At 47.5% G+C, this 27,238-nt stretch overlaps 1 protein-coding gene across 23 annotated transcripts in view; it reads left to right on the top strand.

Moving 5' to 3' along the window:
* The window catches only part of DYSF (dysferlin), a 200,559-nt gene that overhangs the window by 7,710 nt on the left and 165,611 nt on the right, over positions 1 to 27,238 (top strand). For 11 of the 23 annotated variants that reach the window (XM_019718960.3, XM_019718928.3, XM_019718944.3 and 8 more), the window contains exons 1-3: positions 1,320 to 1,553; positions 14,198 to 14,253; positions 15,209 to 15,300. In XM_019718960.3, the coding sequence (XP_019574519.3) occupies positions 1,463 to 1,553; positions 14,198 to 14,253; positions 15,209 to 15,300 (239 nt within the window). In that variant the 5' untranslated portion in view covers positions 1,320 to 1,462. Of the gene's footprint in view, positions 1 to 1,164; positions 1,554 to 14,197; positions 14,254 to 15,208; positions 15,301 to 27,238 lie in introns of those variants that run through there. The other 12 variants (XM_019718953.3, XM_074332153.2, XM_074332151.2 and 9 more) reach the window with 3 other exon arrangements.

The raw sequence follows: 27,238 nt of genomic DNA, 5'->3' as shown, positions 1-27,238 counted from the left end.
GGCGATGGGGTGTTACAAGTCTGGGGAGAGAAAAGTTTGAAATAGTCATTTAGGAGGGAGGCAGACTGATGAGTCTAGAAATATAGTGTGATTGCTGGACAGCAGTGAGGGGCCACCTGAGTCAGGGGTCATGAATATCAAGTGACATGGGACAGGTTAGCTGTGTTACTCGCCAACACCTTTAGTGGTTAGGGTGCAGGGGTGCAGTCGGCGGAGGTGGATTTCTCCAGGTTATGTTTTTGCCACAGGGAAATGCTGGATCCTCAAAATAAGAGATGGGAAAGGGCATAGCGATTTTGTGCCGCAGAATGATGATTAGCCACTGAATTTAGGCTGAGTCAGGAGGTGAGTGAGGACTTGGGAGGTGGGAAGAAGGCCCTGACCAGTGCGAGGTGCTGGAGTGTCCGGGTATAGAGGTGAGAATCCAGGGGCCGTGGTCAGGAAGTTTATCAGCTGGAAGGAACCAGACATTACACTAGAAAGTGTGCTGAGGGCTGTCACCGCTCAAGGCTCACGCTATAATCAATATTCCCCCACGGTGGGGGAGAAAGAGCCTAGAGATTGCTGTGGGGGCTGTGGCCACGGACCAAATGGGCAGCGCGTGGACTCGTGCTCCAGGAACGCAATGTAATTTGGACAAAGACCTCTGCCTCAGGAGATGAGCGACTCCAGATTGCTCTGGAGAAGGCGCCGAGGAGGATTCGCGATGGCTCAAGCCTCGGCATCTGTCTGGGGGCGGGGCTCCCAGCACGCCAGACGGGTGGCCTGGGCTCCCCGCGTGGGAATGGGGTTGGCGGGGGCAGGCGGGCGGCGCGGAAGCCAGGGGCTCTGGGCGCAGCTCGCACTCCGTCGTTCCGCACACTCCTTCAGCGCTCGCTCCAGCTAGGTTCCCCGCGGACACATTTTTGTCCCTGAAGTTCGGTCACCCCCTCCTGCCGCTTTCGCTCATTTCTCCTTCGCCTGCACTAGCCAAGCGTCCTCGGCCTGCCGGCTGGGCTGGGAGCAGCTGGGAGGAGCCCAGCGGACGCGCGGCAGCGAGGAAATTGCATAGAGATGGACGGGAGCCCTGGCCCGGAGGGGAGTCTGCGACGCTGGGGGCTCCCGCGAGCAGGGCCGGCGGGCGCAGTGTCCCCGATGCCTGGCAGAGCTTTGCGTCCCGCGTCAGCGGCGCTGTCATTCCGGGAACGGGCGGGCCCCACGGAGGGGAGACCAGCGCTCCTGGCGGCGCGCGTCTGACCCCTGCCCCGCCCCCAGGCCGTGGGGAGGGTCCACCCGGCGAGTGTCCGGTATCCTCCCTGAGGCCCCTCCCAGGCGTTGGGACTTTGCGGAGGCTCAGCGAAGACGACAGCTCCCCTTGGCACGGCTGCCGCGGAGCTTGGTGGGTGTTTGGGCTCGGTGCTCGCAATTTCGTTCTCGCCCTGGTCCTGCCCGCGCGCCTCTGTGCGCCCTGGGCGCCCGAATCATGCTATACTGTCTGCTGGTGAGTGCCAGCAACCTCCCCAGTGTGAAGAAGGACCAGCGCAGCGACCCTGTCGCCAGCCTGACTTTCCGAGGTGAGAGCCCCGTGGCCACCGCGCCCGCTCGTCCGCGCCACTCGCCTCTCCGCGCGCACCGCCTGGTCTGCGGCGCCGCTCCAATACTAACTCTAGTCCAACCACACTTTTCTTCCCCTCTCAGCAGGGACAGAGATCTCAGCCCTGTCTTCTTCAGAGGGAGCGAGGAGGGTGAAACAGAGCGTAATAAATGCCATAGTGCTCTGAAATTTTGGAAAACGGAACGTGTCATAATATGTCAACAGTTAACCACTTGTCTAAGACCAATAGCCAGAGGGTATCGGTCTTACTGGGCAGTGGGGATTCAGGGAGGCTTGGGAGATGGGCGCAGAATAGAATCTGGATCACCTGAAAACTGGGCGTGTAGACGGTATGCTTTGGAAGTTAAGTTTTTATTTCATTCATTCATTCGCTCATCTTTATTGAACACTGGCCATTTGGAATCCACCAGATCTCAGCTGGGAGGAAAAGGAACAGAACAAGCCAGATGTGGCCTTGATACAAGGAATTCTGAGGAGTGTCAAGAATGTCTTTTCAAATTCAAAGAGCCTAAGTGTCTACGTGTGGTACTTAGACAAGAGAGGGTCTGGTCTCTTTCTGTATTTGGGGCAACAAAGGACTCACAAGCCCCTTCTTAGGAGGCATCAAAGCTCCCACTTTGCAGTCATTTCCACTGGAGGCGGCGTTTTAGGAGGGGAAAGGGAAGAGGAAGGATCTGTCAAAATTAAGAGAAGGAACAATGGCTCTGAGTCAGGACCCCAGTTCTGCAAAGAAAGATAAATAAGGAGAGGAGGGAGAGTTTTCCTCTTACCGGGAGGCATATCCTATGGTTTTGTGGAATTAAAACATATGTGTATCGCAAAAGACGGCCAAATGCAGAGGAACAAGGGGAATCTTTAGCTCTGACCCATGATCTCCATCTATTCTTCAAGCACCCCAAAGGACTAATAACCATAGATGAAAGACACAGTTTGGCAAAGTGAGAACTATGTGAAGCTTTGTTTCTTTGTTATGGGATAATTTACATTTTATTCCTTTTTTGAGAAGTGTGAGCTGAGACATTTTAGAAAACTTTGCTATTTGTCATTAATTGGTGACATTCCCGGGTGCCCATTATGAAATGCAACTTCAGGACAAGGTCCCTAGTTCTCCCCTGTCCATCAGGCTCTGCCTAATCAATTCCTGTACAGAAATTGTGAGGCCACCACTGGCTGGAAAAGAAGTTTCCTAAGGACACTGAACCTAGGGGCCTACATTAGCCTTGGTCTCTTGGATGCTTTGGAACTCTTTCGGGTCTATGCACAGCCCTGTTTCCCTGGTTCTGTAACAGTCGTCTGGTAGCTACTATTCTCCTCATTCTGAAGCTAAGGAAATGGAAACCTGGAGAAGTTAAACCAGGTGCCCAGGTCAGTGGTCGTGGCAGGGAACTACCAGCGCTTGGAATGGGCAGTGCGCTTGAGTCAAGTAGGTGACTCAATCGATAACCTATTGAAGCCCCTCTTGACCTTTGCCACGGCCCAGGTATCCTGTGTGCTGCTGCTGTCCTCCTCCAATCTTTGCATTCCCCATCCTTTATGAAGCCTTACGATCTATGCACTGACAAGCCCTGAGCAAAACTGAAACATAATAGAATGTAGTATTTCCAGCTCGTCAACGTCTATTTGCCTTTCAAAGGCCGGCTGCGATGCCACGTTCTCCAGGGAGGCACTCAGGATTCCCTCACTCTGGTTAGTCTCTCCTCTTTGGATGCACAGCACCTTGTTAGGTCTGCTAGCTCACTCAGCTCCGTTGGCCTGTGCTCAGTACTCACTTCCATACCTAGGACAGCGTGACTGCTTGAGAGCAGCGGCCTGTCCTATCCATCAGGATGCCTGGGACTGTAGGCAGATAGGTGCTCTGCAGTGTTTGTGCCCTTTCTGGCTGAGCATATAGCTGTCGTGTAGTGTGGGGCAGTGATCCTCACGCTTTCCTGTGCCTGAGAATCCTCTGGAGAGTGTGCTTCAAAGACAGATTCCTGGGTCCCATCCATAGAGGTTCTGATGCAGCAGGTCTAAGTAACCTGAGAATCAGCACTGAACACCTATGGTGGTTCCATTTTGGAAACATACACACAGAGAAATTGATTTGAGATGTGGTGACAGATTAAATTAATGTGACACCTCCCCTGCCCCCCAACAGGATATATTCATGCTGGAGTTTGGGGCTGAGCTGATGCTAAGGGAGGAAGGCTGTTAGAATTGAACCCAGAATTTACAGATCGTCTAGGCGGGGCTATTTAACCCTGGCAGCACATCAGAATCCTTAAAAAAAAAAAAAAAAAAATCCACTGCTAGCCTCTCTGTCCCCTCCTCTCTTGAAGCTAAATCTTTGGAGGAAGGGCCCAGATATAGGTGTTTCTAAACAGTCTCCAAATATGTTTGATGCATGGTCAGGGTTGAGAACCCCTGAGCCCAAGCCCCTTATGGCATAGATGGGACTGTGGCCTGCTTGCAGAGAAGCCAGCCTGCACTGTGTGCCTGGCTCCCCCATGCTGCCCCAAGTGCATGGGCCTGGCTGGCCCCACTTTTCCTTGCAGTTGTTCCCCTAACATTCCAGCCTCGGATGTAATTTCAGGACCTGACTCCCAAAATAGACTATGAGCTCTGGAAGACCAGATTCTGAGAGTACTTTTTTCGTTTCCCTGTCTCAGGATTTCAGGGTAGAGGCAATTAATGAATTCTTATCATGTCTTTGTTCTTGAATTAACTAATTAATTAGTTAACTAAAAACTGCCATGAGTACGTGGGCCTTGGTAGGTAGTTTTGACTTATTACCATCTCTGTGAATGAGCAGCTTCATTTCCTACAGGATTTAGTAACCTGTACCTTTTTACTGCCCTGCTCGTTTTCTGCCCTGTAATGTGATTGTTTATGTTCCTCCATTCTTGCATTTAGTTCATTGAACACATATTCATTAAGCACCTACTGTGTGCCAGGGCTATTTCAGGTGCATCCAAGAACAAAACAAGATCCCTATTCCCTTGGAGCTCAAACACCTGATTTCCTTGAAGTTTGGATCTCCTGTGTCCCCACTTGGTGAATTTCTATCTGCTTCTCCCAGGTAGGGTTTCCAGGTGGGAATTCCCACCCATTCTCAGGAATTTTTTTCGCTTTCCCGTTCCCAAATCCCGAGAAAAGTTGGTTGGGAAATCAGGAAAATTGGCTCCTTGAACCCAGTAATACCCACAATGGGAAATAAATGTACTACTCACAATGTAGCTCTTAGACATTTTTCCTATTTGTCGCTAGGGTTTCTGGGTGGGAATTCCCACCATTCTTGGGATTTTTTTTTCACTTTTCCATTCCTGAATCCTGAGAAAAGTTGGTCGGGAAATCGGGAAAATCGGCTCCTTGAACTCAGGTGGTTGGTAGTATTGGCCGTCACTTGGCGGAAACGATTCATCGTGGAGAGCAGAAAACAGTTTATATCTTGGGATTCGGGAATGGGAAAGTGAAAAAAATTCCTGAGAACGGGCGGGAATTCCCACCTGGAAACCCTACTTCCAGGCTTACCAGCCGGAAAACTGAGTCACTACTGTCGCTTCCCTCTCCCTCATCCCTCCCCATGTTTCTCCAGCCAATCCCACCACTCTTTTTCCTCCTCCCCTCCCTTCTATCTCCTGGGGGCGTCTCTAGACATTGGGCAGGAGCCTGGAAGATCTAGAACCGTCTGAAGGTGGAGACACTCCTGAGGGGCAGACTTGATTCACCTGTGTAGAGAAGATGGGCTTCAGGGAGCACTGAATTCTCCGAATCTTGCTTTCTAAACATTAGAAGTGACTTTAAAGCATTGGCAAAAGCCTTCTGTTTTCTTTTTGTGAACAAAGGAGTAATATGTATTCAATGTAAAAAAGGGTATATTACAGAAAGGCATGAAACAAAAATAATGAGTGGTCCCAAATCCTGGCACTTTGAATTAATTTGTTAACAATTTGACATACGTCCTTCAAGATGTTTCCCCCCTTTTTGAAAAAAACAATTTTAGTTGTGAAATTTAATACCCAAGTAAAGTACATGAAATACAAATGTATGCTTTAAAGCAGGGATTCTCAACTGGGGGTTATTTTGTTCCTTAGGGGACATTTGGCATTGTTTAGAGACATTTTGGGTTGTCATCACTGGAGTGTGTGTGTGTGTGTGTGTGTGTGTGTGTGTGTGTGTGTGTGTGTTACTGTCATGTACCGTGTTTCCCTGAAAATAAGACCAGGTCTTATATTAAGGTTTGCTCCAAAAGACGCATTAGGGCTTATGTTCAGGGGATGTCATCCTGGAAAATCATGCTAGGGCTTGTTTTCCAGTTAGGTGTTATTTTCGGGGAAACAGTTAGTAGGTAGAGACCAGGGATGCTGCTAAACATCCTACAGTGCACAGGACAGCCCCCACCCCCATCATACCTACAACAACGAAATATCCAGCCTTAATGTTAATAGTACCAAGTTTGAGAAACTCTGCTTTAATGAGTAGATTATGAAAGAAATACCCATATATATCACCCAGGTCAAGGAATAGAGCTTTAGGGCGGCTGATTGGCTCAGTTGGTTAGAGCACAGGGCTCATAACATCAATGTTGCCGGTTTGATTCCCACATGGGCCAGTGAGCTGCACCCTCCACAATTAGATTGAAAACGACTTGACTTGGAGCTGATGGGTCCTGGAAAAACACATTTTCCCCCTATATTCGCCGATAAAAAAATTGTTTAAGAAATAGAGCTTTATTGGTCCCACCCCTCTACCAGAAGTCCCCAGACCCCTTGCTTTTCTCTCTAGAGATAATCTCATTCCAGATAACTTTTTTCAAATGTTCGCTGATTTACATTTTCACTCAGCAATAAACTAGAGGCATGTCAGTAAATATTATTCTACTCATCTTTTAAAATGTCTGTATAATATTTTAATATATGGATGTACAATAATTTATTTATTCAGCTCTCTATTGATGGATATTTAGGTTATACCAAACTTTTTATATTTATAGTCAATGCTTAAATTATACTGTCACTATGAGAAATACCCCAGTGTTAAAATCTTTGCCCAGATATTTAATTATTTCATTTTGGTAAATACCAGAAGTGGCATTGCTATGTCAGAGTATCAATATATTTAAGACTTTGCTGCTTTTTATAATCCTGCTAACACAAAGCTTTATCATGCAAATATTTTAAAATTTCTTAGGTTCAAATAGCATTTGTGATATTTCAAAGTTACATTTGTATATATTTCTTACTGAATTGCTTTTTAATTTGCCCATTTTGAGGGGACCAAAGTGTTTGTTTTTTTCTTAATTAGTTGCAAGTGCTCTTTATATATTAAGAAAATTAAAATTTTGTCATAGATGTTCCAATCTCTTCCCCAGTTCTAATTGGCCTTTTGAGTTTAAAGATTACCCCTCTCAGAGTACTTTGCACCACCCCCAGTATATCCACCCACAACCACCATTTCTGGCTTGTTTCCTGGAAAGTCTGGTTTTATTTAGGATTTAGAAAAATAGAGACCAGGGTGGAGTTCCTGGAGGTGAGAAGAACAGGGCTTCTGCTGGGGACGGCAGGCAGCGACAGCTCCTTAGTTCTTGAGGTGCCCAGGTTTATGTCAGCGCATGGGTGGAACGGCAAGTATCAGAGTGATCAGAAGCTGCCTACTCTTTTTGTTCGGAGTATCTATGCCAAGATGTAAAGCAAACCTTCCTTTGGCAGAAGCCAGGGCTACCTTTTCTTCTTTCAATTGCCGCTACCTTTTGGTTCTCTGCTGAATTTCTATCACTTTCTCTGTCTGATGGGTATTGTTTTTTGTTGTTGTTTGTTTTTTGATATTTTTATTAAAAATATAGCTAACATACAATGTTATATGAGTTTCAGGGGTACACCATAATTGTTCAACATTTATGTACCTAAAGAAGTGATCACCATGATAAGTCCAGCAACCATCTGACACCGTACCATGCTATCACAATATTATTGACTACATTCCCCGTGCAGTACCTTGAGCATCCTTATAACCATTGTTTTGAACTCTGCCTCTGGTAGGTTGCTTGCCTCCATTTTATTTAGTTATTTTTCTGGAGTTTTCTCCTGTTCTTTTATTTGCGATGTATTTCTTTGTTTCCTCATTTTGGCTGCCTCCCTGTGTTTCTATGTATGAGGTAGATCTGCTATATATCCCAGTCTTGGCCAGGTAGCCTTATGTAGTAGGTGCCCTGTGGGGCCCTGGCACAGTCTCCCTGGTTACCTGCTCCAGGAATGTCCCTTTTGTGGGTTTTATGTGCCCTCCTGTTATAGTTGAGCGTTGATTGCTATTGGCACATGAATGGGTGGTATTGACCCTCAGGCTGATTGGCTGTGGGGGTTGGCCATGTCCACAGCTTATGGGCTGCTGCGTGGGGGCTTACCCCAGTGAGTGGGATTTGCCCAGCGTGCTCTGGTGCCTGTTGAGACTACTTTTTGTGTATGCCACTTGTAGGGCTAATTGGGCAGTGCTCTGCTGTGGTCTGAAGCCAACCTCTAAGTATGTTGGTTCTGGCGCCTCTTGGGAGGGGCACCAGGGCACTGCCTATGACCAGCTGAGGATTATTTGACAGGAGCTACAAAGTGATCCGCTTTTTTTTTTGCTGCTTTTTCTAAACCTGGAGGCATGTGGGAAAGGCCATGCTGCGAATCCAGGACAGCTGCCACCAGTACTGGGCCTGGAGTAGCTCCACAAAAAACCAGGACACACCAAGATGTGTTGTCACCTGCCAGCTCCCTTAAAGTTCAGTCACTGATAAAGCCTCATGTGATATGTGAGTTGGGTGAGGCAGAATCTCAGGGAGTCACTAGAGTAGGAAGAATTGTGTTCACCAGGTTAATGTAGATTCTGGTTTAGTGCCAGTGCTGAGACTGAAGCTACTCAGGAAAAGTCTCAGAGCTCACTGAGGCCAGTTGTCGCCCACCTGGCGGGGCTGGCTGCTCACAGAGAAAGTGCCTCTGGCCTTGGGCAAGTTGAGTGGGGCAGGGTCCCAGTGAGTCAGCAGGGCAGAGGCCCTGAGCTCACCCGACCAATCAGATTCAGATTTGGCCGGAAGCGTAGGGGGCGGGCTCAACACATTAAAGATGGCAGCTGCCTGCCCTGCTGCATGGGAGAAGGACCCCACACAGGAAAATGGCAATTGTCCTCCAGCCCTGGCCTCCAAGCCACAGACCTCAGCCTGCCCCCAAGTCACTGTCCCTTCACTAGAGGCCAAGGTGAGTGTGTACGAGTGAGTGAGTCAGTACGTGGGCTGTTTAAGAAGCCGTCTGGATTTCCCGCAGCCTTCTATTCCACCCAGATTGTTGGAATCCCCACTGTTTTTCACGCCAAATGTTGTGGGGGCTCCTCTTCCCCACACCAGTACTCCAGTTGGGGAGCCTGAAGTGGGTCTGGGGTCCTTCACTCCTCCAGGGGGAACCTCCACAGCTGAGGTATCCCTCCCTATTTTCAACTGCCACGTGGAAGTTTGGGATCAGCCTGGTTTGTATCTCCACCCGCCTACCAGTCTTGACGTGCCTTCTTTATATCCTTAGTTATAAAACTTCTGTTCAGCCAGACTTCAGATGGTTCTCTAAATTGATTGTTTAGTAATTTAATTGTAATTTTAATGTGTTCATGGAAGGAAGCAGGCACGGTTGTTTATCTACTCTGCCACCTTAGATCTCCTCCTGATGGCTATTCTGATGAGGTGTCAAGAGAGTGCCAGTACAGAGCAAGTCCTCAATAGATATTTGAGGAATAAATGAGAAGGTGTCAAGGCTACCTGTGGAATCTGAAGGCTCTGTAAGGCTTCTGACAGTAAGTCCTGTCACCTTGGGCAGAAATAGTCTGTCTCTCTGTGGAAGTCCAGACACTCTATCTCCTCTCCTCCCTGCTTCCTTTCTAGGTAAATGGCACCTCCAGCCACCCATGTACCCCTGTCAGAACTCCAGACATCCTTTACTATTCCCACTATGCCCTCCCCTACCCAGACACTGGAAGAGACCCTAGCCTCACAGCCTGTGTCCTCACATCTCCCACCTGGACTTTTTCTTTTTTTTTAAGTGTTAAGATATACATAACATAAAAGTTACAATTTTAACCACTTTTAAGTGTATAAGTGGTATTAAGCACATTCATATTATTGTGCGACCATCACCACCATCCATTTCCAGAACTCTTGCATCTTCCTCAACTGAAACTCTATACCCATTAAATAATATCTCTGTCTTCCCTCCTCCCCAAGCTCCTGGTAATGGGCTTATTTCACTTAGCATAATGTCCTCAAGGTCATCCATCTTGTAACATGTGTCAGAATTTCCTTCCTTTTTAAAGCTGAATAACATTCCACTGTATGTACACCCCCATTTTGCTTATCTGTTTATCTGTCGATAGACATTTAGGTTGCTTACACGTTTTAGCTACTGTGAATAAAGCTGTTATGAACACGATTGTACAAATATCTCCCTGAGGTCTTGCTGGACTTTTATGATAGCCTGTGACTGTCCTTGTGTTTACTCCCACACCATCCCAATGGGGTGCGGGACTCCTGAACCTCTCTTTCTCTCCATGTAGCCTCAGGACTTTCCCCCTCCATGCGGCCTCTGGCACAATCCCTCCAGCAGACTGGCTGGACTGCAGGAAAGCAGAAACTGCTGGTCCTCCCTCGAGCCATGGGGCTGGCTCAGATCAATGTGGAGGGGTACCGGGCACGGATGTGAATGTGCATGGGGCTTGTTCATGGGGCCACCAGTGGAGATATCAGGTCATTCTCCTATATGTTCAGCTCCCAAAAGCAAGGACTGCTTCTTTCTCAACTTAGATATGAGGGCAGCGTGGCTGTGGCCTCCGCAGCCCCTTTAATTAATCCTGCCCCCAGCATAAAACCAGGCACATAATAGGTATCAAAAAATAGCTGTACATCTTTATTACCATCATTCTTCTCCATGGAAGTCAATGTCCCTCACATATTAGCGACAGCAACTCACTCTTAGTGTTGAGCTGTTTCACTTCTTCATGCCTTAAAAATTATTTTTATTGTGGTAAAATATACATAACATAATTTACCATTTTAACCATTCTTTTTTAAAATTGGGGAATACTGGGAAACAGTGTGTTTCTCCCGGGCCCATCAGCTCCAAGTCATTGTCCTTCAATCTAATTGTGGAGGCGCAGCTCAGCTCCAAGTCCAGTTGCCATTTTCAATCTTAGTTGCAGGGGGTGCAGCCCACCATCCCTCGGATGTGAACTGGCAACCCTGTTGTTCAGAGCTCGTGCTCTAACCAACTGCGCCATCCGGCCGCCTCATTTTAAAGTGTACAATTCAATGGCATTAAACACATTCACATTGCTGTACAATCATCACCACTATCCATCTCCAGGACTTTTTTATTATCCCAAACTGAAACTCCATACCCATTAAATAATAACTCCCCATCCTCCCTCCCCCCAGCCCCAGGTAACCTCTAATCTACTGTCTGTCTCTACTTATGAATCTGACTACTCTGGGTACCTCATATAAGTGGAATCATATAATATTTGTCCTTTTGTGTCTGGCTTATTTCATTTAGCATGGTGTTTTCAATGTTCATCCAAGTGGTAGCATGTGTCAGAATTGCCTTCCTTTTTAAGGCTGAATAATATTTCATTGTATGGATAGCCCACTTCTGTTTATCCATTTATCTGTTGATGGACCTTTGAGGCTTAGTGCCTTAGAGATGCAATGGGAAATGGACCAGTATTTCACAGCCTTTCCTTAAACCGTCCTTTGACAGGCATGAAACCCTCCCAAGTTACACACTGTTATGTGTCCCCTCAGTGAACCCCCCTATTTTAGAATTTGTCTTCTCTATGATCCCACCAGCTCCAAAGATCCCATTGTCATCAGTGTTACAAAAACGAGCATTTTGTCTGCTTCCCAAATGTACTATGTCCTTATAATTGAGTTGGGGGAGGGTGTCTGTCCTATTTTGATTATTGGAGATTGGCAGCTGGCTCTACCAAAGGCCAGGGTCTCCCTTCCACACTGTAACCCCTGTGGGTGTCCAGGCCCTGGGGGGCTAACAAGCATCCTGAGCCACTGAGAGGTATCTGTCCCCACAAGATGGGCCTGGGGCCCAGACCGCTGGGGAGCACAGCACCCAGGCCGCTGATAGGTAGACCTCATCAGGTGGTTAGCAGAAAGGTAGTGATGTGGCTCCTTATGCGAGGCCATGGCCACGTCTGATGTTCAGGTGTCAGGAGATGTGTGGGGGCTCCTTCCAGTGGATGCGGCTCAGTCAGGTGGCCCCCAGCACTGGCTGGGGCAAGATGGGCTGTCTTCTTACCTTCACTCTGTTCCTGTCTCTGAGGCCCTCCTCACTTCCCCTTCTTCAGTCCATGGTCTTTATTAGAGTTGGGGGACCAGGACGGTGTGCTTCATTCCTGCTACACACCTTGCTCTTGGTACTCAAGGGCCAAGATGGCGATTTTTTTTTGTTCTCCAGTTCTCCTCTGACAATCTTCCTTTAAGGCAATATTTTCAAATGTTTTGGACTATTATATGCAACAAGACTTGTCATTTAATCAAAGGCACAGAGCATACACAGAAATATATATGTGAAAATATAATCAAAAGTTTCAAGTAATAGTACTTTTCTGATGAAAGATGTACTTTGATGTTTTCTTCTCCAGTCTGTTCTGTCATTAAAAAGACATTGGTAAACTCACTCAGTTGATGTGATGGCTCCTAATGGGTCCCAATGAGTAGTTTGAAAAACACCATGCTACAACAATGGGAGACTGGTCTGGGATAGAGTTGGGTGGGTAGGCCTGGGGAAACAAGTGAAGAATTTCCATGGGGGACAGAAGAGTCCTCTCATGGCAGGTTCATTCCTCTTCACTTAGATTTTCAGTCTGGAGGAACACGCCCTAGCTTCAGCACCATTCTCATGGATGTCTTCCGGCCCAATTCTGCAGGACAATTTAGGGAGAGGGTGTATTCCTTTCCCCCAACCCCAACATGAGCTGTGAGCATTCCTGTATCTTTAACTATCGAGTTTGTTAAATTACACACGTAAACCCACATCTCTCAAGGCCAAAGTTAATCACCAAGGACAGGACAGGCATAAATCCATGATGAGGAAGGAACGATTTTCTTAACTGTTTCCTAATTAGCAGCATGCCTTCCCTTTCCTTGGCGTCTATAAGTCACGTGAGTGTGCTGGGTTAATGTCTCATTTCTTTTTTTGGCTCCTCTTTGGGACTGTAGCACCCCTTAATGACTCCTTCCTTAATGTCATGCGGAGGGTCCCAGGGTTGGCTCTTCTAACCAGGACTTAGTGAAGTCCCATTGAGGGTCTTTGTTCTCCTCACCGTTAGGGAGGGCAGGAAGTGGGAAACGTTTAAAAGACACTTTGCACAGGGCTTGGCACACGGACGCTGCTCAATTAATACTTGGGAGCCTCAGAAAATGCTTCCGAGTGGGCATCTCAAGAGAGGCTGCAAATGGAATTTTCCCGTTTCTCCTGCATCGGAAGTTGATAGGAGAGAGGAAGTAGACACTTAGATAGCATGTCATATCCCTTCAGATTCCCATAAAGTAGACACTCTTACTATTACCGATTTACTGCTGAGGAAGCTTAGGCCTAGAGAGGTTATAATAAGCCCTACCTGAGGTCACACAGTAGTGGCTGTCAGTTGAGTGACTCCAAAGCCATGTGTCTACCACCTGCTGGAGTCACACTAACAGATTCCACAAGGGGATTCAGAGTGCTTCAGCCAAGGGCAGACCTGGACCAACTTTGAGAAGATAACTGGAGCCCCTCCCAGAACACCCCTCCCCCCACTATGCCTCCCTTCACCCCCCCTTACCCATTGACACACAGCCATACTGCGAATGCAGGCTTCCGGCGTTCTCTGAGAACAGTGACCTTGCAACCAACTTGGGAAAGAAAAGCACTCATTTATTTAGCGCTCAATTACTGGGCACCTCATTATATACTAGGTTCACCAACATGGTGAGGCATAGTGTCTGCCTTCTGAAGCTCACAGACCATTTACTTATTTAAAAGTGTACAATTTAAATGGTTTTTAGTATATTCACGATGTTGTGCAATCATTTTCACTATCTAATTCCAGAATGTTTCACCCCCCAAATAAACCTCTGTTAAGCATTTATTCCCCATTCCCATCTCCCTCCAGTCCCTGGAAACTGCTATTCTGTGGATTTGCCTATTCTGGACATTTCATATAAACAGAATTATATAACATGTGGAAGTAGATGTCTTTAAAAAAAAAAGTGGAATATTTTCTATGAAGATCATTTATTCTTAGAGTCAGAAAATTTATAATTAAAAAATTTTATTTAGAAAGTCAGTAATAAACTCAAGAAGAGTCAGCCTGGGTATTTTCCTTTAAAAACATCCTTCAGATGGGACGGCTGTTTCTCCATCCCAGGGTTGAAAGAGAGAAGTTGAATGATTGGTGTTGGGCATTTGTGCAGACAAGTGAGGTTCTCAGGGGATCCATTGGTTTTGTGAGGTGTCTTTTGGCGGGTGAGCTGCAGTGTGAGTCTGAGAAACCGACTCTACCTTAGTGGGAGGTGCAGGGGTAGGATAGTCTCTCACTGTCTCTTTTTGTCTGTCTTAGGGGTGAAGAAGAGAACCAAAGTCATCAAGAACAACGTGAACCCCGTGTGGAATGAGGTAGGCGAGTTTTCTCACTGTTTCTCCTTTCCTCTCTCTCTGCTGCCACCATCTCTGTAGGGACCAGTCAGGGGGCTTGTGCAGGAAGGGGGCTTTTGCAGTGGTATTGTCAAGCAGGGGAGGGCTGGTGGCCCAGTGTGCCAATGAAATCCTCCTGGCGCTCGGAACCTGAGAGGACCAGTGGTGGTCTGGCCTGCCAGGTACATAGAGGCACCTCCTCTGTGGTGTGGCATGGAGAGGAGTAAGATGTCTTTTGTTTCTGTTCCCTCCAGCTCTGGTCAGCCAGGTAGAGGGTGTTTAGGGACTCTCTTGCCTGCCTTGTTTCCCTCACACAGGATGTTCTCCTCACCCAAGGCCCACCTCCTCCCCGCAGCCCTCCTTGATAAACTATCATAGGTTTTCTTCTGGCTCCTGTTGGCCTCTGCCCCCTCAACCAGCCCCCTGAGTATGGCTCCCTGGTAGTCCTTAGGAAGCCCTGGAGGCCTTGTGTCGGTGGGGTTGGGATGCACAGGGGAGCCTTTGCTCTGAGGAGGGTTCTGGGGCTCCTGGATGGGTCTCCTTAATGTGGCACTAACTTATGCTGCCCATCAGGGAGGGGCCTGGCTTCTGGACGAGCACATTGATCTTGGTCCGTTAGGCCCTTGTGGGGTCGCCTGACATTTTCCCCAGCTGTGCTCCTGCCCTGGCTTCTTGGTGATTGGTGGAATTGAATTGTGGAAGGGACCATGGGAGTCTGGCCTCCTTCTCTCTTCTGCTACCTTTGGCTCTTACTGTCATATCTGAAGCTCTGGAACCCTACCTTTCATGTAGTCATTCATTCTATCATTCATTCATCCATCTACCAGCATCACTCATGGATGCCTGCTCAGTGCCCTGGGGGGACCAGGGTGAACCAGACATAGTCTCTTCTCCTAGGAGGCCGCAGGTTAAGTTGTCTTTTCTCCTTTTCTTCCAGGGCTTTGAGTGGGACCTCAAGGGCATCCCTCTGGACCAGGGCTCCGAGATCCATGTGGTGGTCAAAGACCATGAGACGATGGGGAGGAACAGGTGAGGTGGTGAGGGGTCTCTGTGGCTTGCAGATATGGGTAGGGTCGTGGTGGACATGTCCTCCAGAATCTGGGCCCCCGAGAGCTGGTGTTTCAACTCAGTATTGACTGAAGACCTGCCTCTTGTGAGTCTGGCCCAGTCGTGGCTGCTGTGGCGAAGCCTGGCTGCAGCCTCAGTAACTAAGCCGTGGGTAAATCTGAGAGCTATCCAGACAAGGGGAGGGACGATGGGCTAGAATCAGGTGTGCATGTGTTTGCACAGACAACCTGTGGTGCACAGACAGGGGGTGGGGAGGAGAAGGCAGCTGAGAAGGTGCGGCCCTCTCTCCCCGCCCCGTCCAGACTGGTGAGGGCACTGGCACCCTGCAGGAGGCAGGCAGGCAAAGCGAAGCTGCCATCAGCTGGGAGCTCTCAAGGAAGACTTCATGCCAGAGGTGGGACTTGAGGTGAGATTTGTGGTTTAGAAGTTGGAAGAGTCATAACGGTCCCCACTGACGATCCACCTTTCCATGGCAGTATTTTCTGTTGTTATTTCATGTACGGAGTGGGGAGAGTTTCCAGACAGCGGGAACAACAGGAGCAAAGTTGTGGTGGCAAAGGCAGGCTCTCTTGGCAGGCTGTGGGTCCTTTCTCTTGTCACTGAGCTCCTGCCTGGTGTGCTGGTGGGGTGGGGTGGGGAGTGGGGGGTAGGCAGGACCGTCTGAGCATGGATTGATGGCCCTGTTGATTGTGGGGTGGGGTGGTCTGAGAGACTCAGCCTGTGAGGCTGCACAGCCTTGAATGTCAGTGTAGGGGCTCAGCAGTCCCTCCTGGGCATGATGGGGTACATCTGTGTTAGGTGCCGGCAAGGGTGGGTTCATGCTCTTGGAGCCATTTACTGAGGTCTGCACTCCAGGATCAGGCATGACAGGCTCGCTGTTTGGTGATCTCCTTACAGGGGAGCCTTTGTTTGGGAATTGGGTCAGCCAACACAGCAGGTCTGGTTATGTTACCCTGGGGTGAGAGAGGAGAGAGGGAAGAGGGGGGATTCAGATACCCGGGGAAGGCCAGCAAGGGCGTCAGGCTGCAATACACACGGAGCGTGTACAATCTGAAAAAGCTTGGAAGGAAACTCCAATTGCTGCCATCTCTTTTTGGTTTTGCTGGTCATGGGTGCAGGGCATGGTGTACGTGGGGAGGGTGGGGGCACTTTCACTGGGCCCTCTGAAGGCGGGGCTGCAAGATGTGGGGACCCAGGGCAACTTAGGCCTGTCTTGTCCAGATTGGACCTCAGCAGCCCCCACCTGCATAGGGGGCAGGGACTAGAATAAGCTATCCCAGTACAGAGGAGGGTTTTGTAGAAAACATGGCGGCCTCTAACAAGCATGAATGGCGGATTTGCAAGTCAGGAAGGGAGTGACACTGAGCGCTGGGTGGCCCTGGAAGGCTTCCTGGAGGAAGGCCACACAGACTGACTCAGAGGGTGGGGCAGTCTTTAGAGAGGTGAGGAAGGGAGGGCATTCCAGTGTTCGAGTATGGAGGGCAGGCGGGCTAAGGCCTTACAGGTGGGACGAGGTCACATGACATGTGAGCCCAGTGAGAAGGGAGCAGTGGGGCCAAATTGAGAGGGGCCTCCAATACCAGGCTGAGGATAATATTAGCAAAACCACAACAGCTGACATTTATCAAGAGGTTAGCCAAATGTCTGGCCCTGTGCCAAGTCATTATATACAAGATCTTTTTACATCAGTTATATACTACTGCTATAATTGTCATCATGACAGATGGGGAAACTGAGGCTCTGAGAGATTGGGGACTTTTCTCCAAGGCTAGTGATGGAAGAGCCGTGATTGGAGGGAAGGTCTGCAACATGCTCTTGATCGCTGAGCCCCCTGCACCTCTCAGAGGCTCCTGGAAACCCCAGGAGGGGGCTGGGCCCTTCTGGAGAATTTAGTTCCCTGAGGATGCTGGAGTGAAGAGAGCTTAGGAGGCAAAGGCAGAACAGTCTGGTTACTGCCAGGCATGCAGAGGAAATACAGGTTTCATTTTCATGACCACACTCAGCATTTCCTAGGCCCTGTGGGGACATTTCTCAGACCATGAAGGCAACATAGGAGCAGAGGCCTATGAACATATTTCTGATGAATTCAAGGGCCAGGTTGGCCCTCAGGGTGACACCAGGCCAGTGCCACACATGGGGTGTCCTGGCCCTGTGGGTCAGATGTCACGCCAGGAGCCAGGCTGCATTTCACTTTGGGGCCCTCTCATTGGCCCCTGTGGGTGTCCTTCAGCTCCTGGAAGGAAGCCAGGTCTCTGAAAACCAGTTCCCACATGACAAGTTCACTGCAGGGCCGGTGTGTAAGAAATCAGTTCCTCAAACATCAATTTGCAGAAGCGCTAATTCACAAAACTTCCCAATTTACTAAAAACTTCTTTCTGATAACCATTTGAATTTAATTTTTGAATTTCTCAAACATTTCTCTCAATTTTGCATTTCTAAGAATTACAAATTAAATATTAATTAAACCAAATTTAAATTTGAACTTGCATTCATAAACATCTGAAGAATTTTAGAGGGTGCCCAAACAACACTGTCAGGTATGGACATAATAGAATTCTGGCTTCGTTGTCGGAGCCAATGGGGTCCGCTCAGGGTAAGTGGAGTGCTCAGTGCAGCTTGCGTGAATGCTACCTGCATGAGGGTGAACCTGCTGCGGCTGTGGGAGGCAGGCAGGATACCTTCAAGGTAATTCTGTGATGCCCCCATAGTGAGCCCTCACAGTACTTTCACCCTACACGTGAAATGTGAGAAACGAATCTGAGATGAAAAATTCTAAAGCTGTAAAAACAAGAAACATACCAGGAAGTGACAAGAGTAACCCTGTGACATTTCACATTTTGAAAGAGAAAAGAAGAAATTCAGCAAACTCAGCTCAATGAACATTTCAAACAGAACACCAACTCACTGCCCTGGAGTTGTCACTGTCTGGTCAGGAGACAACAGGGAAATAACAGGTATGACAGTGCCCATTGTCATCTGAGTGTCCTCAGGGTTTCAGTGTGGTGCCATGCGCTTCATTTCTTGGAGTCCTGGGTGTGTGTCCTGTGAGCTCATGAGTGGTCCTCCCGGGACCTGCTTCTAAGCAAGCGAATCATAGCCCTCCAACGTTGTTAACTCCTGCAGTCTCCCTCTATCTGGCCTCCTCTCCTTCTTCTTAACTTCCCTCCGCTACCTCCATCTATTTCTAGTTCCCCTCAATGCCTCTACCATTCTTTACAGCCTTTCACTCTGCACCTGTGTCTTCAAGTCTCTTGCTTTGCTTCTTTTCTTTCCTTGCAGCCCTTTCCTTTTAGTCTTTCTCTCCACGGACTCTCTCCCACTCCACTCTCCACTCTGCTCTCTGTCTCCATGGCTTCTGGGGCATTTGACACTTCTGTGTTTCCCCTGATGGCTGATGGCAGTTTTGCCTGACCCCCTTATACCAGACTGGTCTGCTGGCCTGGAGTGGGATCTTGGGAAACCTCAGGAGGGAAACCTCGGGCTAGGCACTACTTCCTGACTGCGTAGCACTCCACTTACCCTGAGCGTGAGGGACCAGAGCCAATTGCAAGGGTGAATAAACTTGGTGTTGATAAAATCAGGTTTGAAATGTACATAAAAGGAAACTCCACTCCGACAGATGGGAGACACTCATGCAAACCCAGCAGGAGGTCCGGGAGGCCTGTCCCAGGCTGCCCTGAACAACTAACTTCCTGTTTATTCTGGGCTTCTCAGAGATGCTGGAGGGGAGGTGATCTTGACCCCTGACCAGCTGTTTTGACTTCTGGGATGTTCAGCCCAGAGGTTTCTAGTCCAGATGAGATACCATAGCATCACTGGCAGCTTTTACACACCCCAGTGCCAGGCCCCACTTGGAGGTTCTGATTTCTTCGGTTGGGGGCAGGGCCTGTGCATTATTACAAACTCCCAGGTGTTAGGTATTTCTACTGTGCAGCCTGGGGTGAGATCTCTCGACTCTAGACCAATGCTGCCCAATAGAACTTTCTGAGATGATGGAGCTGTTCTGTGCTGGTTGGTGTAACCGAGGAACTGAATCTTAAATTTAATTTAATTTTAAGTAATTGAAATGTAAATAGCTAGTGTGCTTAGTAGCTCTGTGTTGGACAGTGAAGCTCTAGATTTTTGAACAGTGTTCCAACCCTGGCTGTGTATTAGAATGCCCTGGGAACTTTACAATAGATCCGTATCTGGGCTCTGCAGCACATTGATTAAAGGAGAAACGGGACTAGGGTGCAGCCACGAGCACTTCTGGAAACTGCCCAGGGGAGGCCAGCGTGCACCAGGGTTGAACATCCACTGCCTCAGAGCAATGCAAAGAATAGCTCTCCTTTGTTTCATGGATTAGCTAAGAAATTAATATAATCTGTCACTCTGGTAATAGTTTATGTATATTATTGGTGGAAATGATCACCATGCAATAACCATGCAAAACTGTTACGGAAATGAAAAACTGACTGAAGAATTCTATTGGTAACTGTAAATACTGAGCTGCAAAAATTTGGTTGCATAGAAATGATTCCACATACACACAAAAGACTCAAAATGGAAAGGAGCTATATTTGGTAAGAAAAAAAAAATATTTGAGCTAAATCTCTGTTGGGAAATTGAAACAGAAAATAATTATTGCCAGTGACAATAATTCTGGAAAAATGAAAGTGAAGATTAAGAAACAAAGGAAACAGCTTAATAATTGCACTGTGTAGAAAATGTATCAACAACTTAAATGGCCTTAATTTGATTTATTCTGGAAAATGCCTTTCCAGTGGAGATTAATTAATGTAAGTGTATTTTTGATTTAAATATTTAATAAATGGAAACACAAAAGCAAAAGTCTCCACGGGGTCGGAATGTCCAACTATCAAGACCCAGGGTCAAAGTGATGCTTGCCTTGACCTCAGCCGCTCACTGGCCCAGGCCTAGCCAGGCCCGGGGTAGGTGGTCAGATTCAACCAAGAAACATACTAGACACACAGTTAAGTTGGAATGGTTCCAGTATTGCATGGGACATAGTTATATTAAGAAATTAGTCGTTTATCTGGAATGTACACTGAACAGGGAATCCTGTATTTGATCTGGCAACCCAACCCAGGGTGACCGTGCACTCAGCCCCCTTTCATCAAGCAGTATAGAAGGAGACCTCGATTTACACCAAGAACCGTTAAGAGCTGCTTACTGCCTTTAGGGGTTCACAGCAGCGTTTTCTTGCAACCTCTTGCAACCTCTTAGTGACCTGGTAACACTATAAAGTGGGGCATTGGGGGGGGTGGTCTCTCATCCAGAACCTTGCCTGCCTCACCTTCCCCTAGTCTTGGAGCCTACACTTGCTGAGGGCCCAGCAGGCAGCAGGCTGCTGGTCCTCCTTCCTCCTTCAGCTGCTCCGCCTCCCACCCCCACACGGGGCTGGATAAGCTGGTCCAGTGGAATGAGTGTGGACTTTGGGAAGAGCTAGTATCTAGTCTCAGCAGCTGTGTGGCCTCAGGCAGGTCACCTAAGCTCTCTGAGCCTGTTTCTTCCTCCTCAGGGAGTATTGAACCAAATGGAGAAGCACATCTAAGGGACCTGCCACAAAGGGAAATTCCATAAACACTGGTTCTTTTTGGAACAGCCCCTTTTCCTTCTCTCTAGTGCTGCCCTCCTGCTGACCCCAGTGGCTTCAAGTCCCACGGATCCAGCTTTTTCCCATCAAAGGCTGCTCTCAGCCAGCTATGTTTTGAAAGAGGACTAATTTATACTGAAGTGTTGGTGGCAGCCTATGGCTTCGTGTTTCGCTCCTCTTAGGAACCTGGGGGATGCTGCTTTATATGCCAGACTCTGCTTAGACTAAAAAGGGAATTCTAGTGGTAAACGTTCGGCACCACAATAGTTATGAGGAGATACTTTGGAAATTGTGGGTCTTCCTGACATAGGTGACTACCCCCTATAGGACCATGTCTGAGCTTGGAGTAGGCCTTGGTGCCTCCGGGGTGGAGGTGGGGATGTCTCAGTGCCTCCTGGGACAATGAAATTAATCTACTGGGGACATGTGGGCATATTCAGGAAGGAGCTATGAACATGAATTCAGCTTAATAAGAGGACCTTTATGCAAGAATGCCTGGGAGATGGCAGAGGTGCCCGGGAGAGAGGGTCTGACCAGTCAGTGCCTGTCGCCCACACCTGGAGTGTGTTGATTGGTCAAGGGCTTCCATCCTGGCAGGAGCAGGTGGTCTGAGTGCCCCAGCTGTCCATCCATTAGAGCTGAGCAGGGCAGGGGTGGTAGCATGCGAGTAAGGGTCAAAGGCTTTCTCTCAGGGACCCCACTCTCAGTAGTGAGTCTCATCCTGGCACTGTCTGGGACGTGGACCTCTCTGAACCTCTGTTTCCTCATCAGGACAATGACACTAACAGTGCCTAGACTGCAAGGCTGTTGCTAAGTTTAAGTGAGATATGCATGGGTGTCAAATGCCTCCTCAGTGCTTGGCGCGTGGACCGTGTTCAGTCTGTGGGGGCTGTTGGTAGTAGCAGGATGCACATACATAAGCCACACTTACGTGTGAACGGTACACCGTGGGCATGTCCCATGTGGACACATGGCTCTACCTGAGTGGGTGCCAACACATTGCACACATATGCGCACACATCCTTTTATTTAAAAAAACTAAAAAAACCCGTAGAAGTATAAAAATGATAAGCATTTTTTATAAGCATAAATAAGTTCCATTCTTACAAGGTTGTAAAGGAAAAAGTGCAAGTTCTCCCACCCACTCCCACCCACTCCTTCATTCCCTCCAGTGGAGTCCATTGTTGATAATTTGGTACATAGCCTCCTCAACTTCTCCTAAGTGTAGGCAAGCAACTGTTTACATACATGTGTATACATTTACTTACACAAAAATGGAACCATGCTCTCTGCATATTGGTCCGTACCTTGCTTTTTGTCACTTCATCATGGACCCTTTCCCAGGTCACTGTGTACTGATCAACTCATTTTAAATGGGTGTGTGGTATTGCACAATGTGGGCGCACCGTACTTTATCCCGTATGGACTGCTATTTGGTTTCTTTCCAACTTCTTGCTTCGAATGATTATCCAGGGAACATCTTTATCCAAATGTTTCTATGTCCTTATGCTATTTTTTCTTTAGGATAGCTCCTTAGAAGTGGGATTACTGGATCACAGGGTAGGAGCATGTAACATTTTCGTAAATTCTACCAGATTAGTTTTCAAAATGTTATTCTAATTTGTATCTCCCAACAGTGTAAAAAAAAAAAAAAAGAGCCTGTCAATTTTTTATTTTTACTTGTGCCAGGGGAAAAAATGATAGTATCTTATAACTTGTGTTTCCTTGACTACTTATCAGGTTGAACATCTTTTCATGTGTTTATTGCCCATTTGTACTTCTTCTTCTGCAAGTTACCTGTCCTTATATTAGGTTGGTGCAAAAGTAATTGCGGTTTAAAAGGTTAAAAATAATTGCAAAAACCACAATTACTTTTGCACCAACATAATATTTTGAGTTGCTTGTCTTTTTCTTAGTAATTCACCATAGTTTGTATATTTAACCCTCAGTCTGTTTCATATCTGGAGGGTATTTTTTCCCTATTTGTCATCTGTCAGTTGCTCTGTCACATTGTCATTCCACATAGGAATGGACACTCACGCAGATGTGTGTATGTACACTTAGACACTTAAAAAGCCAGCGAAGCAGTTTGCTGTTGCTAGAAGTTGGGAAAAGTTGGCCCTAAGTTCAGCTTCTGGGTTTCAGTATGTTGGCTGGCAGCCCCCTTTCTGGAATCTTGGGAGGCTGTTTTGGACAGGAATATTTACTGTTCACCGTCTCATTGTTCTCAGCGTGCTCAGAAGCGCTGACCATATCCTTATTTTCCAAGGACTTTTATAACTGTATTTTGTCCTGGATTCTATCCAGGACACCCCTGGATTTCAGAATAGTTGTTCTTTTGTCTTTCTCTAGATTGAAGTGGAAAACTATTTAGAGTTACCCTTCGGCAGCCCTGGTGCAATCAGATATTGGCAGGAAGGCTGCCAGAGGCCAGGCAGCCTCAAGGGGTGGGAATGTCCGGCTGTCCCTTATTTCCTGCCCTGCACGGCCAGGCATGCATGGCGAGGGCTGGAGGGCTGACAGGTGTCTCCTCTTCCGTGTCCTTAAACCTCCCCTGAGCATGTGCGTGCGTGCGTGCATGTGTGTGTGTGTCCACCTAGGACATGCGCTCTGACTTTCCCGGCACCCCTGACACGTTGAATCTAATGAGAGGAAGGTGCAGCTGAGTCAATGATGAATGTGTCTGTGCATTTTTAGGTTGGTATGTCCTTTTCTTAGTTTAAAAGATAAAGAATGAGAAGCTGACGCATGGAAACCCTTCTGGAGCTTTTTTTGGGAAATCATTTCATAATTACAGGAAAGTTGCAAAAATAGAACAGAAAACATCCATATGTTTACTCAGATTCATTTCTCATCAACACTCTATCCATTTGCTTTATCATAGTCTCTTTCTCCTTTCTCCTCCCCTCCTTCCCTCCTGCCTCCCTTTCTCTTTCTCCCATTTGAAGGTAAGTTAAATTCAGCATGGACGTTTATCCCTAAATATACACTTCACTTCAGTGTATATTCCCTAAGAATAGGGATATTCTTTTACAGAATCACAGGACAGTTAGCAACCTCAGTAAATTTAACATGATTGCTCTATTTTTATCTAATTCACTACTTGTATCAATTGACCAAATAACGTGTTTTATAGCAATTTCTCCCCCCCTCCCCCCAGTACAGGATCCCTCCTAGACTCCCATATCAAATTTAGTCATCATTTTTCCATAGGCTTCTTTAATATGGACTATTTCTGTATATAGCCTTTGTCTAGTACAACAATTTACATCTTTGAATAACACAATACCCCAATTTAAGAAAATAGAATGTTCCTCATTTGGGGCTTGTCGGATGTTTTTCTCATGAGTAGATTCATCATTAGATTTGGTTACTAATTCCTGGCCAGAATACTCCTTAGGTGTGTGGTGTCCATGTCAGGATCTGGAGGTACGTGATGTCACTCACTGGTGATGTTCATTTCCAACACCTGTTAAGGTGTTGTATGGTTGTTCCAGTGTGTGTTTCCTGTTCCTTTCCCACCTGGAAGTCTAAGAGACACTTTAAGACACTGCAAATATCCTGCTTCTCATCAAAATGTCCACTTAGGTTTAGCATCCACAGGTGATTCTCACCTGCTTCAATCTTTACCATGCTGCTTGCAAACTGGTTTTCCATTGCCAGCGCTCCCTTCACATTGACCAGTCTGGGCTGTGGAAGCCTTTCTTGCGGGAGGCTGTAGTGGCGATGCTTGTCTAACCCCACTGCTAACACGTATTGATCCTACCCTGTGCTGGCACTGTGCACTGGTCACCCAGGCTTTCACTGGAGCCTCGCCCCTTGGCAGGTATGGCGGCCTATGGGTCATCAGGCTAGGAGGCTCGTCTCCATCCTTGAAGGACAGTGCTGGAGTCAGGAAGAACCCCAGCCGGGACCTGGATTCTTCTGTTAGAAAGTTCTTCCTTCTATTGAGCCATGGTCTTTCTCCCTGAGATTCTAAGGGCCTCATTTCTATTCTACCATCAGGAATGACCAAAAATAAATCTCACCTCTTCCACATGACAAAGCTTCAAGTCGTAATCTAATGTGCTCCTCACAGTGATGGGTGGGATAAGACTGTGCAGAGAAGGATGGGAAGCTGGTGAGTGGGGTTGGTAGGAAGGCAGTGACATTGACCAAGCCCTGTCTATGCTCCAGGCACACGTAGGAGTGTTAGGGATGTCACCTCCGACTTTACGAGAACCCTCAGAAGTGTGCACTATTCTCTGGAAGCTCCAGCAGTGCACGGGTGGTTGTCCATTTTGTTTAACTCATATCCCCAGTACCTGCAACAGTGCCTGACCCATGGTAGATGCTCACTACGTATTTGTCAAATGAATAGATGACTTTTACAGATGAGGAAACAGGCTCAGTAAGGGTATATAACTTGTGCCCATCCACACAGCTGTCAAGTGGCAATGCGGGGTTTTCAGTTTAGGTAGGATGACTTGAGAGCTCTTATTCTTAATATTCTTGATGACTCAATGATAAATATTTATTTTTGGAAGATAGTTGAAAGGAAAAATTGTTTCCAAAGTGTTGCTATAGGTTGACAGGTACTGTTTGAAAATGTTGGGAGTGACCCAACATGGGAAGACGATGGTTGTGTGCGTGACACCGTATAGTCTGCCACCTGGGTTGTCCCATGAACCCAATAGAGCTGTGTGTCACCTTCCTTGGGGGTGTTTGAGGGAGGGGGTTTGTCTTCCATCCACTTCTTTGTCAGTGTCAGTATGTTCTCACTTCTCTCATCTTCCGGCTCCCTAACAGCTCCTAGCACCCGGGGCTGTTGCCCTCTGGCAGCTGTACCCCTACATTCTGCAGCTTATAGCACCACGGCATAGGAGAAGGCCTGGGGGACCACCTACCGTCATGGAGACGGCTTTCAGTGGGAGAGCCACTCTCTTAGGGTCCCTAAGCCATCCCCACCACAGTCAGGGTTCCCTCTCTCTGGCTGGCTTCTCCCAGCGTTTCAGGTAGTGCCATGTTGCCAGACCTGTACGTGACATGACACTTCTCTTCCATCTTTGCTCCCTCTCCTCAGGACCCCCCCCAAAAAAACTCCAGTGCATAGACTACTAGACCTTCCAACCTCCTCTTCATAGGAGAGTGTAACCCCTCTACACAGTAAAATTCCCGAACTTTAAAAAACGACCATTTACCCCTAATCTCTCCAACAAAGAATTAGCAGGCTTGTGACTTAAAATGTAGGTTTCATTATTAGTCAGGTGTGGTGAGGCCAACAGATTAGGAGACAATTGCCTTTGAAGCAATGGTTTGTTACTCACAGTTCACAAGAAGAGAGGACCTGCCCCACCATGGGAAAGCGGGCATAAAGGGGTGAAGGGAAAGTGTGGGGAGGAGTTTTTAATTGTGGCTTCTCTGGAAAAGAAAGGGCGAGGCAGGGTAAATGGGCTTAAGATTGGCTAGTTTGAATAATTTTGGCAGGCTCTGGGATACAGCAACTGTCTGGAGTTGTGAGGTACCTGGCCCTGGGGTGATCAGGGCGGGGGAATAGGACCCTGGAGAGTGAGAGTCCGTAGAGGTGGGGTGTGGGCCCAGACTATTCAACCACCGTTGTACTTTCTGTTCTTGCTTTTGAGTACTGTAAGTATAAATAGCATATTACACATGCTCTTGTGTACTTTCCTTTTTACTTAGCAATGTATCCTGAAGATTTTCCTTATAGAGGTATTTTCCATTATTTTATAGCTGCATGTATAGTATCCATTGCATGACTGTACTGTACTTTATTTACCCCTCTTCCATGATGGATATTTGGGTTGCTTTCCGTATTTTGTTCTTACAAACAGTGATGTAAAATGGCCCAATGTTTTAGAATAAAATTATTTAGATTTCTTCATGCTTCATTAAAATAAACTTACTTGGGCCCCTTAATTTACACCCCCCCCCGACTTAAGGCTCAGATTTGGAGGCCCCCCACCCTATAGCTCTTCTCGCATCTCTGATAGGATAGTAGCCTTACTGGATGGTGGATTTGGGAATGAGTTCTTTTTCCATGGAGGAAAAATATGTGCCCTATCAATATGGAAACTGCTTGGACCTCTCCCTCTCTCCCCCATGCCAATTCCTGACCTCTCTTTCTGTCTTTGGGATAGCAGCTGCTCTTTCAGCCCCTACGCTTCTCTTGCCCCCACATTCCGGGGGCTCCAGAACACAGCATAGCCGAGAGGCATGACTAGGTCAGAGGAGACCGGGAGAGCAGCGGCATTTTTCTTGGAGTAGGCTGCAGGGGGCGGGGCCAAGGCCCACGGGGGTTTCTTT

The sequence above is a fragment of the Rhinolophus sinicus genome, chromosome 2 (assembly GCF_057876585.1).
Source record: "Rhinolophus sinicus isolate RSI-liver-muscle chromosome 2, RSI-T2T, whole genome shotgun sequence".
NCBI classification, from domain to species: Eukaryota; Metazoa; Chordata; class Mammalia; order Chiroptera; family Rhinolophidae; genus Rhinolophus; species Rhinolophus sinicus.
The sequence above is the reverse complement of the archived record's forward strand: the minus strand, read 5'-3'. Positions and strand labels throughout refer to the sequence as shown.